The sequence below is a fragment of the Ostrea edulis genome, chromosome 9 (genome assembly GCF_947568905.1).
Source record: "Ostrea edulis chromosome 9, xbOstEdul1.1, whole genome shotgun sequence".
NCBI classification, from domain to species: Eukaryota; Metazoa; Mollusca; class Bivalvia; order Ostreida; family Ostreidae; genus Ostrea; species Ostrea edulis.
The window spans coordinates 30,362,733-30,376,226 of record NC_079172.1 but is presented as its reverse complement, the minus strand read 5'-3'; the positions used below and the strand labels follow the sequence as shown (position 1 = coordinate 30,376,226).

The following is a 13,494-nucleotide window of genomic DNA, read 5'->3' as shown; positions in this document are numbered from 1 at the left end:
GGTGAGAGAATGATATTACACCTTAGACTATAATATTCAACGTCAATCCCAGAACTACTTTTACACTCAACCCAGTGTAAAGAAGGAACGATAACTCTAGTAGAGTACTTGGAACGATAAACGAAAACGAAAGTACATTTTTTCATGGATTGTGAAATGATTGTGTGACATTTTAGAATCATGTCTGGCAGTATGTGGAAGCAGAACCTATCTTCATGTTGTTTGTACGTTTATGGTGATGGACTGAAGACAATCGACGCTGAAGATTTAGCTAATGTAGATGGAGTCAGCACAGCGATATCTGTGCCCGATCCTGCCGATCCGAGGGGCGGAGAAAGATTCCTGGTGCTGTTCAAAAACTTGACTGGTACGATGAAAACATCTTAATAAGGAAAATATACATAATTTTTATTGTTTGTAAAGGGATAAATGTACATTAGTAAATTTTGTGAAAAGATTAATCATCCTGAATATTGAAGTAATGAAAACTAAAGCGAAAGTTTATACTTATCTAGGCCTATATACGTATAACATTCTCACATCTCTGTACAAAACCGTACCTTGTTCTTTGAAATATATATGCCCTGAAATTTATGTGTATTTATTTATTATTATTTATCAATACATATATATAATTTATATAATATATATTTATTTTCAAGCAAGTTAAGCAAATGGTGAGCTTGATCAGCACTTGGCTGGATGACCGCTACACGTTAGACCAATTCAACTTAATTGATAGATTATCATCCCCGCCCGCCCCTTAAAAATCGGACCGCCCTGAATTTTTTTTATTTTGCGAAACTTGCGATTTCCAGAAAATTTTCATGCCTGACTCTGGTATAACAAAGTGAAAAGTTACGTGAACGGTGAAGAAAATAGATATATCATATAGGTATGGTTTTCTTAATTTCTCGCGAAAGTTTGGTATCTTTCTGTGTTTGAAATTAAAGCTTAACCTGGAATCGTCTGTGAAATAAGCATAAATTGATATCCATCTAGCATCTATAATTTAAAATGACGCACTTCTGTTGACAAAATATTTTCTCAGAAAATAAAAATTAAAAAATACAATCCTCCCACCCGCCCCATACTTTTTGGTGACTGTGGATGATAATCTACTAATTAAGTTGAATTGGCCTTACAAACATTTGTTTCCTGATTTACAACTCGATATCGTGTGCGTGACATGTTATCTTGTTTAAACAACTGAGACATATACTATCTCATTGGCACAACTTTAAATTAATTGATATCTTTTGTATATATGACACATCTTAAGCGCATGACATATCATCCACACATCATAATAATTATAATGATCTCAAATGCGTGACTTATGATCTGTGACTCAGTCCTAACATACCACTGTGTAGGGGTGAATTGCTGACCAGTGTATATTGTTGACAGACCAGTGAGTAGTATTCACAGATTACCAAAGATCATCCCCTGGAACTAACAGGTGAAAATACCTGCCAGGGGATAAAGGTCCTGGGTGGATGTCTTCCAAGGTGTGAAGACATGTAAGGAGGGAGGGATGTAGTAGTCAGACGGGTATCGTTAGATGACTGGTGGTCAGACAGTTCAGTTGGTAGAGCACCTGATTATAGAGATTCAGGAGGCCTGGGTTTGAATCCTGGTCTGGTCCATTGCATTTTCTCCCTTGCTATTATATGGTCGCATCACCAAATGTAGCAGGAAGGGAGAAAATGCAATGGACCAGACTGGAATTCTTTTATACGTTATTTTGAAAATATTTTTTTGATAAAATCACTGATCTTTTATTTCAACATTTAAAACGTAATTTAAAGAACAAAATAACAATATTAGGAAATTGGAATAAATGTGTAAGTTTGTATTGGGGGGGGGGGGGGGGGGGAATTCAGGGGTGCGAATTCTGAATGACCCCCATGCTTCCATTGTTTTATACCATAATACAAATAAACCTCGACACTTATTTCTAAAATATAGAATTGTAATTCCGATTCAAGTGTTACATATGTAGATATAGCCATTTTTTGGGGAGATAATCCATTCTGCAGACTCTAAAAGGCATATTATAAACATTGTTTGTGCAGCTGTGTTGTTACACATTGGTCTGCATTAGGATATTCTTGTTATACTGAATGATTTTAAAATATATGGATACCTGGAGGATCTCAAAATGACCTTTGATAGCTAGTGGCCCATAGAAACGAACTCCATGACTACGCATTGCCTGATTTATAGGAGTATAGAATAACTTTTGTTAAACATATGGCATCTAAGTTAAGGAGTGTGTCATGATTCACTTATCATCGTTATGGAGGAAAAGTGTCTTTTGAGGAACAACAAGACTATATTATCATGTAATGAAACTTTTGTCACGTGGACTCTGGTTTGAATTAGCATGTTATCAAAGTTTTATTGCATGGGTTCAGGTTTAAATTATCATATAATCAAACATCTGTTGTGTGGACTCGGGTTTAATTAAGACCCCTGAATGACCAGTAAGAGGAAGAAGATTTAAAGTGAATTTTGCTCAGGTGAGCTCTGTGTCTTATGGGCCTCTTTTTTATTTTAAAACAGAGGTCAGACGGTGTGAGGAGAGAAGGATCATCACCTGTGGAGACACCGAGTTAAAGGTTGGACAATGTAGTAACGCCTGTGATATTCCAGATGACTGGGAAAAATTTATGGTAAATTTTCAGTTATTATTTTTTTGATAACATGAGTATACATTGAATTGCTGCTGAAGAGTACCTGAAATGTATTTGATATTTGTAAATTAAAGTACTATAAACGTATGCTACATTGGCTGTGTGATCTATTCAGCGGATTTCGCGGGGAGCTTCTGCCACTAAATCAAGTACATCGCTAAATGTCTTGGTTCTAAATATCTTTATATAGCGCATTTAGAAAGTGCTACATCAAATGTACACCAACTTGTAAATCATTTCTATTTTTATACCCCCCGAACGAAGTTCTGGGGGGTATATAAGAATCACTCTGTCTGTCTGTCTGTCCGTCTGTCTCCAGATTCGTGTCCGGGCCGTAACTTCTTTGTTCTTTGACATAGGCATACCATATTTGGCACACAGGTGGATCACCATGAGATGATGTGTCGGGTACCTTCATGACCTCTATATGACCTTGACCTTAAGGTCAAAATTAAAGGTTTTTTACAATGGATTCGTGTCCAGGCCATAACTTCTTTGTTCTTTGACATAGGCATACCATATTTGACACATGAGTGTATCACCATGAGACGATGTGTCATGTACCTTCATGACTTCCATATGACCTTGACCTCGAGGTCAAAATTAAAGATTTTTACAATGGATTCGTGTCCGGGCCATAACTTCTTTGTTCTTTGACATAGGCATACCATATTTGACACATGAGTGTATCACCATGAGACGATGTGTCATGTACCTTTCATGATCTCCATATGACCTTGACCTCAAGGTCAAAATTAAACGTTTTTACAATGAATTCGTGGCCATGACTTCTTTGTTCTTTGACATAGGCATACCATATTTGACACATGAGTGTATCACCATGAGATGATGTGTCAAGTACCTTCATGACCTCTATATGACCTTGAACTTTAACCTCAAGGTCAAAATTGATTGTAGAGTTTTGACATGGTCATACCATAAGACATGGGTGCATCACCATGAGACTATGTGTCATGTACATTCATGACCCCTTTATGACCTTGACCTTTGATCTCAAGGTCAAAATTATAGGTTTATGCCATGGATTTGTTTTCGGACTATATCTTCCATTTTCTTCTACAAAGGCATACCATATTTTTACACTCAGGAAAGAGTTAATTTATACCTATTAACAACACCCTTTGGGAGATTGGGGTAAGCGGGGGGTATTCTTAGTGAGCATTGCTCTCAGTACATCTTGTTTTATAAATTTGGAAGCTTGCCATGAGACAGGGAAATAAAAAAAAATGATGTGGATATTTTTATATCAATGCATATAGGGATGAACACTTTGAATGTATTTAATTTGAAAAAAATTATGTTTTGCTGATAAATCTGACTTGACAACATCGGAGAAATGTAAATGATTTACAGAATATTTTAAAAAGTGGTCACGATCATTTAAAAGCAACAATAGAGTTGTATAGCATTTCATGTTCATTATGTGTATGAATATAATTTCCAGGGAGTACCTTCCCAGCCACAACTACAATATCCGTCTAGTGAAGCTGGAGTACATCAGAGCGATACATACTCTAATGTCCCCACTAGACAGGAACAGGGGGAAGTCTACCATATGCCCCAGCTGGATCCACAAATGAACAGAGATGCCAGTGGTCATCAGATGCCTGTACCCCTGGGACAACAGATCCCCATGAATCCAGGCCAATTTCCATATCCTTACAACATGCAGATGATGCCGCCTTTTATGTTCCCTCAAGAAGGAGCAACAGCACAAGAAAACCCGTTAGAAAGTGGAAATTTTCAAACACCTCAACAACTCTGGATGCAGCAGATGCAAATGCTCCTTATGTATCAAAGAAAAATGCGAGATCAGGCTGCCCCTCCCCCATACACTGCATCAGAGGGAAACTCTGGTCAGAGAAATATTTCAGGTGTGAATCACATGTTATATGAGTCTTTGTCTTCCCGGGTGTTATAATATCATATTTATTGGTAAAAACTTTATTCTGCTGAAAGAGAACATTACAAATTTATGCAAGAATAAAATTCTTGTGAATTAAAAAAGTGATTTAATTATCTATTTTTCTTAAAAGCCATTTGAAATTCAGAGGAGTATTTCATCTTTTTTTATAGCACTTTAATTAATTCAATTAATGAATATAATTACAAATGTACTGTTATCATTTCTCAAGAACCATTGTGCCAGAAAAACTGAGATTTACATGTATTGAAAGCTTCCTGTTATATTACAGATTCAAGTTTGTTCAAATCATGGCCCCCGGGGGTAGGGTGGGGCCACAATAGGGGATCAAAGTTTTACATACCAATATATTAAAAAAATCCTTAAAAATCTTCTTCTCCGATCCATTTTCAAGAATCATTGGACCAAAGAAGTTTACATTTGCATGAAAGCTTCCTGACATAGTGCAGATTCAAGTTTGTAAAAATCATGGCCCTGGGGTAAAGGTGGGGTCACAATAGGGGATCAAAGTTTTACATGCAAATATATAGAGAGAATCTTTCAAAATCTTCTTAAGAACCATTGGGTTAAAGAAGTTTACATTTACATTGAAAGCTTTCTTACATAGTGCAGATTCAAGTTTGTTAAATCAAGGCCCCCAGGGGTAGGATGGGGCCACAATAGGGGATCTAAGTTTTACATTCTAATATATAGAGAAAATCTTTCAAAATCTTCTCAAGAACCATTGGGCTAAAGAAGTTTACATTTACATGAAAGTATTCTGACATCATGGACCTAGTGCAGATTCAAGTTTGTTGAAATCATGGCCCCCAGGGGTAGGATAGGGCCACAATAGAGTATCTAAGTTTTACATACTAATATAGAGAAAATCTTCTCAAGAACCACTGGGCCAAAGAAGTTTACATTTACTTGAAAGTATTCTGACATCATGGACATAGTGCAGATTCAAGTTTGTAAAAATTGTTGCCCCCAGGGATAGGTTTGGGCCACAATAAGGACCAAAGTTTTACATGCGAGTATATATGGAAAATCTTTAAATATGGGGCAAGGGAGACTCAAGTGAGCGACGTGGCCCATGGGCCTCTTGTTAATTTTTTTTCTGGTGAATGTGGAAAGATGCATGTATCAAACTTTTGTACAGAACCAGATACCCAACTCCATACTTAAAAACCAAGGGTGAAATTTACAATTTACTGTGTGTATAGCATTACAAAATTAGATACATGTGACTTATTCTTTAGAACCAGAAGCTAAACCCGAGTTAAGTGACACTGAACAGCAACAACTGAATAGAGAACCAGCCAGTCAGGCTGTACCTGAACAACATGGTGGTGATCCACCAGAGGAAGAAACAGGTGAGGAACGAGCACTAGGACAGAGTGAGGAATGAGCACTAGGACAGAGTGAGGAATGAGCACTAGGACAGAGTGAGGAACGAGCACTAGGACAGAGTGAGTGAGGAACGAGCACTAGGATAGAATGAGTGAGGAATGAACACTAGGACAGCGTGAGTGAGGAATGAGCACCAGGACAGCGAGTGAGGAACGAGCACTAGGACGGAATTAGTGAGGAATGAGCACTAGGACGGAATTAGTGAGGAATGAGCACTAGGATAGAGTGAGTGAGGAATGAGCACTAGGATAGAGTGAGTGAGGAATGAGCACTAGGATAGAGTGAGTGAGGAATGAGCACTAGGACAGAGTGAGTGAGGAACGAGCACTAGGACAGAGTGAGTGAGGAACAAGCACTAGGACAGAGTGAGTGAGGAACGAGCACTAGGACAGAGTGAGTGAGGAATGAGCACTAGGACAGAGTGAGTGAGGAACGAGCACTAGGACAGTGAGTGAGAAACGAGCACTAGGACAGTGAGTGAGGAATGATCACTAGGATAAAGTGAGTGAGGAATGAGCACTAGGATAGAGTGAGTGAGGAACGAGCACTAGGACAGAGTGAGTGAGGAACAAGCACTAGGACAGAGTGAGTGAGGAACAAGCACTAGGACAGAGTGAGTGAGGAACAAGCACTAGGACAGAGTGAGTGAGGAACAAGCACTAGGACAGAGTAGGTCATTGAAGGACTCGGTCAGTTGTTGGATACTCATGGCTGCTTACTTAAAAAGACACCAAACAGAGGATTTTTTTCATATCTGCTCTCTCAAAATCAGTCAAAATCGTAGAATCTCTCGTATCCTATAATCCCTCCCAAGAGGGGGAGACTGAAATATCCTGCTTTCAAGGAATTTTGACTAGTCACAATTAAAATGTAAATTATGATCATGCTAAAGGTACTCTTTATTTATACAGGAGTGATCTGTACTCAAAGTTAATGGCAGGCTACATTTGTGTATACAATGCTCTTTGTGCAAGTTATTTGTAATGAAATGTATACAAAGTTTCAGGGAAAGTCTGAGCTGCTGAACTGTGACTCTGTGGGGAAACAGAGCCCAGAGAGCTACAGATGCACACAATGCTAAAAAGCTTTGATTTACGGTGCAACTTTTCCTGTACGATTCAGGTTTTATCAGCAGTTTTACCACAAAGATTTGGATATCCGAAAATTCCTAACATAAATTCCCATTACACTTGTGTGGTGACATACACTCAAACATATATTAAAGCCCCATTCAAATTTAAAACTCACAGTTTCAGTAGGTCAGCTGTTTATGCAAATCCTGAAGTAAAATCTTCCTATTGCATTTATTTTAGAAAAACGTTTCAGAAGAACCACATAATTTAATTTTGATGCCTAATCGCTTGAAATGAAATGAGTTCTAGATAAGTGAATTGAGATAATTGCTTGAAAGAAAATGAGTTCAAAATAAGAGAATAGAAATGAGAATAAAAAGAAAATTAATCAAGTTGTAGATTTGATCTTCACTAGATTAAGGTGTCGAAAATTTCAAAGTAAAGGAAAATTAGATAAGTGTTGAATATTCTTAAAGTTACATTAGACATATGATGATCTGTGACACAGACTTGTGTATACAGAGAGAGAAAGAGAGAGAGAGAAAGAGAGAGAGAGAGAGAGAGAGACGCTATTCATGAGATCTTGTCATTGTATTATCAGAGGTAGCCATGATAAAAGTGACGAACATTCCACCGGACACGTCCGAGGATTCTTTGCTATTTTTCTTCGAGAATCGGAGAAAAAGTGGAGGCGGGTCAATAAAGGAGTTGGAGTATGACCCAGATACTCAGTCAGCTGTCATCACGTTTGAAGATCCTGAAGGTGATATTATGTTAAAAAAAATCCTGAAAGGATTACCGTATTCATCTTAGTGAACACATGGGTGCTTAGAAAATTGGAAAGGGGGTGGTTATTTAGAACTTTGTTTTGAAATATTTCCAGTGAAATTTTGACTCTGAGAAACGTTTGAATAGATATTGAATTCTAAATGAATTATTGATATACATTTCCATGTAATAATATATATAATCAATTGATTTATCATTTAAAATCAATGCAACATAGTAAATACACAAATATATAGTAGCTATTACCAGTATAAGAGGAGCTGTACTGTATTTAAATGGGGGGGGGGGGGGGGGGGGGGGCGCTCTTAATTTTTGAGAGCTGAAAAAAGTTTGGGGGGGGGGGGGGCACTTATAGGAGTTGGAACACTCATAGGATGAATACAGTACAGAATGTATCAACATTATGGTATACAAATATAGAGATCAGATTGCAGTAATCATTATATCCAATTAAATAGGATGAATGCGGTATCAAATTTTAGTCTATCGATATATCTATAGAGATTAAAACACATAAATTACAGAAATAAACGCTTATAACGAACCTCCAGGACCAGTGAAAAAGTGTTCGTTATAACCAAATTAAAATTTTCCTTATTTTCCTCTGATGGGGGAATAAATATCACTTTACAATAAGTGTGAATTCATTATAAGCATGTTTGTTATAAGTGTGTTTTACTGTAAGTGTGAATTCATTATTAAGTGTGTTTTACTGTATATAGAATGTTTTACAATGAGCTCCATTTGAAAATTTTCAGGATTATCTCTTACCTTAGCAACTATTCTAGGTCCATGTTGGTTTATGAGTGAGATGAATTTGAAAACATTAGTTTCATTTAGTCTGAACTTTAAAACTACTAGTAAATCTTTTCACTCTCCTCTTTAGCTGTGAAGAGAGTTCTAGGGAAAATGCCAATTTTGTTTAGTGGAAAACAGATTGGAGTGGAGGAATTCCGACCGAACATAAAAGAGGAAAGTACCGCTGAAGAGCCTGACATGGAATCGGAGAATGTTTTAGAGGTTAGGGGCGTGTCTTCATCAACAAGCTGCGACACAGTGGAAATGTACTTTGAGAACACTCGTCGTTCAGGAGGGGGAGACATAAAACAAATACGCGAGGAAGACGGGACATTTTACATAATATTCGAGGAAGAAGGAGGTAAATTTCCCTCATGATTACTGTAAACTTAAAAATTTACATGTGGTGGTTATTTACACTAAATACGCAATTACAAGATTTTTGTGTGGATTACTCTCGCACAGTTGTAATCTCTTGCATTTGGTCAGGTAAAGAAGGAAAACGTTTTACTGATTAAGCTTTGGCTGACCCCGCAAAGGGATGTAACTTACAACAAAGTGTTGATACATCTATTTATTAATTGAAATATGGACATCAAGTAATTAAATACTACACGTGTGGTTTGCAAAGGAAATGTGCGTAATTAACAACACATGGAAATATTAATGCTTACAGTATTCAAAGAGTCTAGAAAATCATCACTAGTTTTGCCTCTCAAAATATTTTTAAAATTTTGTTGTCTCTATCCATGCATAATGCACATATATTTTTATTTTCTAAAGGTGTTTTCTATCCATGCAGAACACACATATATTTTTAGTTTCTAAAGTTTTTCGTTTAAAAAAAAAAAAAGAAATATGTGAGACATTTTTTTCACAAGTGTGAAGTATGATGTATATTGTTATAGAAGTACATATTTTTGTTCAGTGATAGAAAATGTACTGCACAAGAAACATAAGATTGAGGGAACAGTCATTGAAGTGTGCCGATATGTTCCACCCCCTCCTCCAAAACCAGTTCCAATGTACCCAAACAAAGTTTTCATTAAAAACCTCAGTGACAAGACCACAAAGGACGGACTTGAGAACTTCCTGGAGGCAAAAACCAACATAACGCCCAATAGTATTGAGTATGGGGAACTGGAGGGAACTGCACTCATCACATTTGATGAAAATCTAGGTCAGAAAACATTACAATATCAACTTTTTTTGGTAAAACTCAACATTCAAGGATGATGATTGGGGATACAAGATTAGATTTAGTAAAATGAATATGATAGTCAATGTTGATTGATACTGTAACAATAAATAACACTGCTATTTTAAAAATGCTGAATTTTGTGGTTTACAGAAATCTTTGTCCACAAGCTTTTGAAACATTGTATCAATTGGTATATTCACAGATTTTGAGAAACTGCAGCTAGCTTGTAAAAAGAGAAGTTTAGACAAATCTCATCTGGAGGTGTTTCCAGTTCCGGTAACGAACTGTGTGATTGTTCGTAACGTCTCGGAGAAGACGTCTCGAGACACGCTGGAATTTTACTTTGATAATGAGAAAAGAAGTGGGGTCACAGGGGTTTTGGATGTCAAAATGTGTGATGGATTCTGTTTGGTTTATTTTGAGGAGCCAGAAGGTTTGTACATGCATCTTATAAATGATTGTATTAAAAAATGATTTCAATACAGTCTACTCCACTTATATTGAAGTCGCCTATATTAAACTGCTTAAGTAACAATAAATCCCCAGTAACATTTATATAATTTAACGATGGTTGTATTGAACTTTGGATACAATGAAAAATTCCGATTGGTCCCCTGACTTTCAATATATCTGGAGTAAAACATATTTTTTCTCAGGATATCGAGATATTAATATTAAAGAATTCAGATGGAAAACTCGCATCAATGTGTTGTTATCCCAATCAACGGAAAAAAGAGCCATTTCATATCATTTAATTGCGTTTTCTTGATCTTTTAAACCTGTATTTTGACCAGAGGATGTGCATCATTTGAACCCAGGAGTTTTCTCTCCATTATGCCACATGGAGGAGTTCTACTTGTTATAACAATGATTTTGATTGGTTGCATTAACATGCTAAAATGAGTATCATGCAAGAATTGCTTCCAAGGGTTGAATGTAGTGTGATGGAGAGAAAACCAGTGGTTTCTGACAGGTTATGATGTGATCTCATTAGCAATTCATAGAAAGTTTGTACATTCATATAGAATTGATTCCAATAGGTTTTTTTTTTCAGGTTGTCAAATTATTTGAATATAAAAATTTGAGAGTTATTTCTAATAATTTGGTTGCATGTTCTTGATCTTTAAAACCTTTATCATGGCCTGAGATTGTCATCCCAATAGCAATTCAAAGATTTACAAAGGTGATTAATTGTAGCAATTTTGTCTGACTGTTCAGAAGGACTTGAAGTACCACACATTTAAGAATGTTTTATTAATGAAAATCTATGATTTTAAATCAAATAGTTAAAAACAGTATTTTTGTATCTACATACAGCTGTGGAAGTGGTGTGTGCCAAATCTCACAGAGTCGATGGTCAAGACCTTGAAGTAAAGATATATTATGAATGCCTGGGGCAGGTGGAAAGTGATGAAGAGGGACCATTCCAGCCTCCAGGACTACTGGAGATTACAGACCTGGATACCAAGAAGTTACAGTTTCTGATGAAGTCCCCTCCAAATCAGGAGGCTGTACAGAAGCAGCTGGAGGCTGTATATGGGAAGCCAGTGTGGCCAAAAAAGTCCAAAGTTAATTCTCTCAGTATAGAATGCACCTTGACTGCAGAAACCAAAGACTGCAGGAAAATTGGCAGAACATGGGAGGCTAAAGTGAAGGAAAATATGAACAAGTTCTTGGATCTTCTGCTTGTGATCAAACACACCACTTTGAAAGAAGCTTTCCCTTTAGTTCTTAATGAATTGAAGTCTCTCACTATCAGTAATCCAGATGCAGTGGCTGTTGTCCTGGAGAAAAGCAATCATGAAATTTACGTGACAGGGCACAAACAGGCGTCAACAGAAGTGTCCAAACAGATTAGTGATATCATCCAGAAGGTTGATGAAGAGTTGGATAGGAAGAAACAGCAGATACACGAGGAAAAACAATTGAAGCGACACCAAGTGTTGATACTGCAGTTTTGCAAGTTTGAGCAAGATATGCAGAAAAAATACAAGGACATTTCTCTGAAATATGACCTTGGGAAAAACTGTGTGAAGTTTGAAGGACTGAGTGGAGAAGTCACTCTAGCCATTCTTGAAATGTTTGAATTTGTAGCTAAAGTCGTCAAAACTGAGATTGGGCCATTTTCTAAGCTTCTTCAGAATTTCTTACAAAATCAACCGGTTTATAGGTATGTGAATGGCAAGATGAGGGAAAAAGGCGTAGTGGGTGTGTGGGAGTTTAATAAGGAGCAGGAAATACTAACAGTCTTCTCACTGTCAGATCAGCAAGCCGTCCAAGCCGCTCACCTCTTAAAGGAATCTGTCATCGAAACCCCAGTAAACGTGAAAGAAGAATCGAGGTCTTTACTGACATCAGGAGAATGGCAGAGCAAATCTAACGAGATTGAGGGACAAGGAGAGGGATTAATTAAGATTGCGACTAATGCAGCCCAGAATACAATAATTATTCTGTGTACAGACAAATGGGAAGGATTATGTCGAGAATTCGTGGAAGATTTTATAGAAGCAAACACAGTATATGAGGAGACACTTAAATTAGAGCCTGGTATGATGAGATATATACAAATGAATTATGCAGAGGCCATTGATAAAGTTGATAAAGATCTTCAACAGGAAAAGGGAGCAGCAAAAATCGACAACACTGGTATACTGATAAGGGGAACTCGTACAGGATTAAATAAAGGTAAATTCACCATCAGCAAAATAGTGCAAGGTGTGACGAAACAATCACATACAATAAGCAAACCAGGCATCAGGAAACACGTGGACTCACAACAAGGGCAGGACAAACTTCGAACAGTGGAGCGTAACCAAGACGTTGTGATTGGTATCAGTGATGAGAGTGCATCCGATGAGGATGTGGACATCTCCAAACTGAGGACAGGGGTGATGAGACAAGAACTAGCAGTGTGTGTGACTTCTGCAGGAAAGAAAATCTCGGCGATGGTGGTGGATATGATGGAGTTGGGCGTTGACGTGATTGTGAACCCAGCTAATAAAGACATGAGGCATATTGGAGGTGTGGCCAAGATTATTGTGGAGAAAGGTAAGAGACAGAAATCCTGCCATTTAATGTCCACAGTTTTGGGTGTCTGGTGTATACATGTATAATCATGACTTGGCTCAAGAGAATTTTTCAGAGGAAATTTTTGACTAGCAACTGTATGTGTGTGTTTGTTGTTCTGACGTAAATTATTCCAATCTTTATTTTATTTTCAAAATTCACTTGACCAATTGCAGTGAATATTGATACTGAAGAAGGCATGTCTTGTACAAATAGGATAATTCTTATGTCTCTAGAATCGAAGATTTGAGGGCATATAGTCTTTGGCCTGTCTGTCTGTGGCAAAAAAAACTTTAACTTTGGTCATATCTTTTACACTATAAGAGGTAGACCTTTATATTTGGTATGTGTATTCCTTATGGCAATACCTTTCCATTGACACCAAAATCGTTGACCTGGTGACCTTAACTTCTGTAGAAAATTCGACTATAAGCCATATCTTTCAAATCATAAGTGATACTGTTTTTATACTAAGCATGTGCATTTTTTGTGAGAAGACCTTTCCAATGATACCAGATTTGTTGATATTGA

General features: G+C 37.1%; 1 protein-coding gene across 2 annotated transcripts in view; it reads left to right on the top strand.

Moving 5' to 3' along the window:
* The first annotated feature begins 53 nt into the window (after window positions 1-53).
* LOC125657812 (protein mono-ADP-ribosyltransferase PARP14-like) overlaps window positions 54-13,494 on the top strand; it is a 50,750-nt gene continuing 37,309 nt past the window's right edge. The window contains exons 1-9 of one of the 2 annotated variants that reach the window (XM_056150141.1): window positions 54-367; window positions 2,569-2,678; window positions 4,165-4,594; window positions 5,886-5,999; window positions 7,711-7,872; window positions 8,785-9,057; window positions 9,625-9,876; window positions 10,100-10,330; window positions 11,215-12,945. In XM_056150141.1, coding sequence (XP_056006116.1) covers window positions 181-367; window positions 2,569-2,678; window positions 4,165-4,594; window positions 5,886-5,999; window positions 7,711-7,872; window positions 8,785-9,057; window positions 9,625-9,876; window positions 10,100-10,330; window positions 11,215-12,945 — 3,490 coding nt within the window. In that variant the 5' untranslated portion in view covers window positions 54-180. The remainder of the gene's footprint in view (window positions 368-2,568; window positions 2,679-4,164; window positions 4,595-5,885; window positions 6,000-7,710; window positions 7,873-8,784; window positions 9,058-9,624; window positions 9,877-10,099; window positions 10,331-11,214; window positions 12,946-13,494) is intronic. The other variant, XM_056150140.1, reaches the window with a different exon arrangement.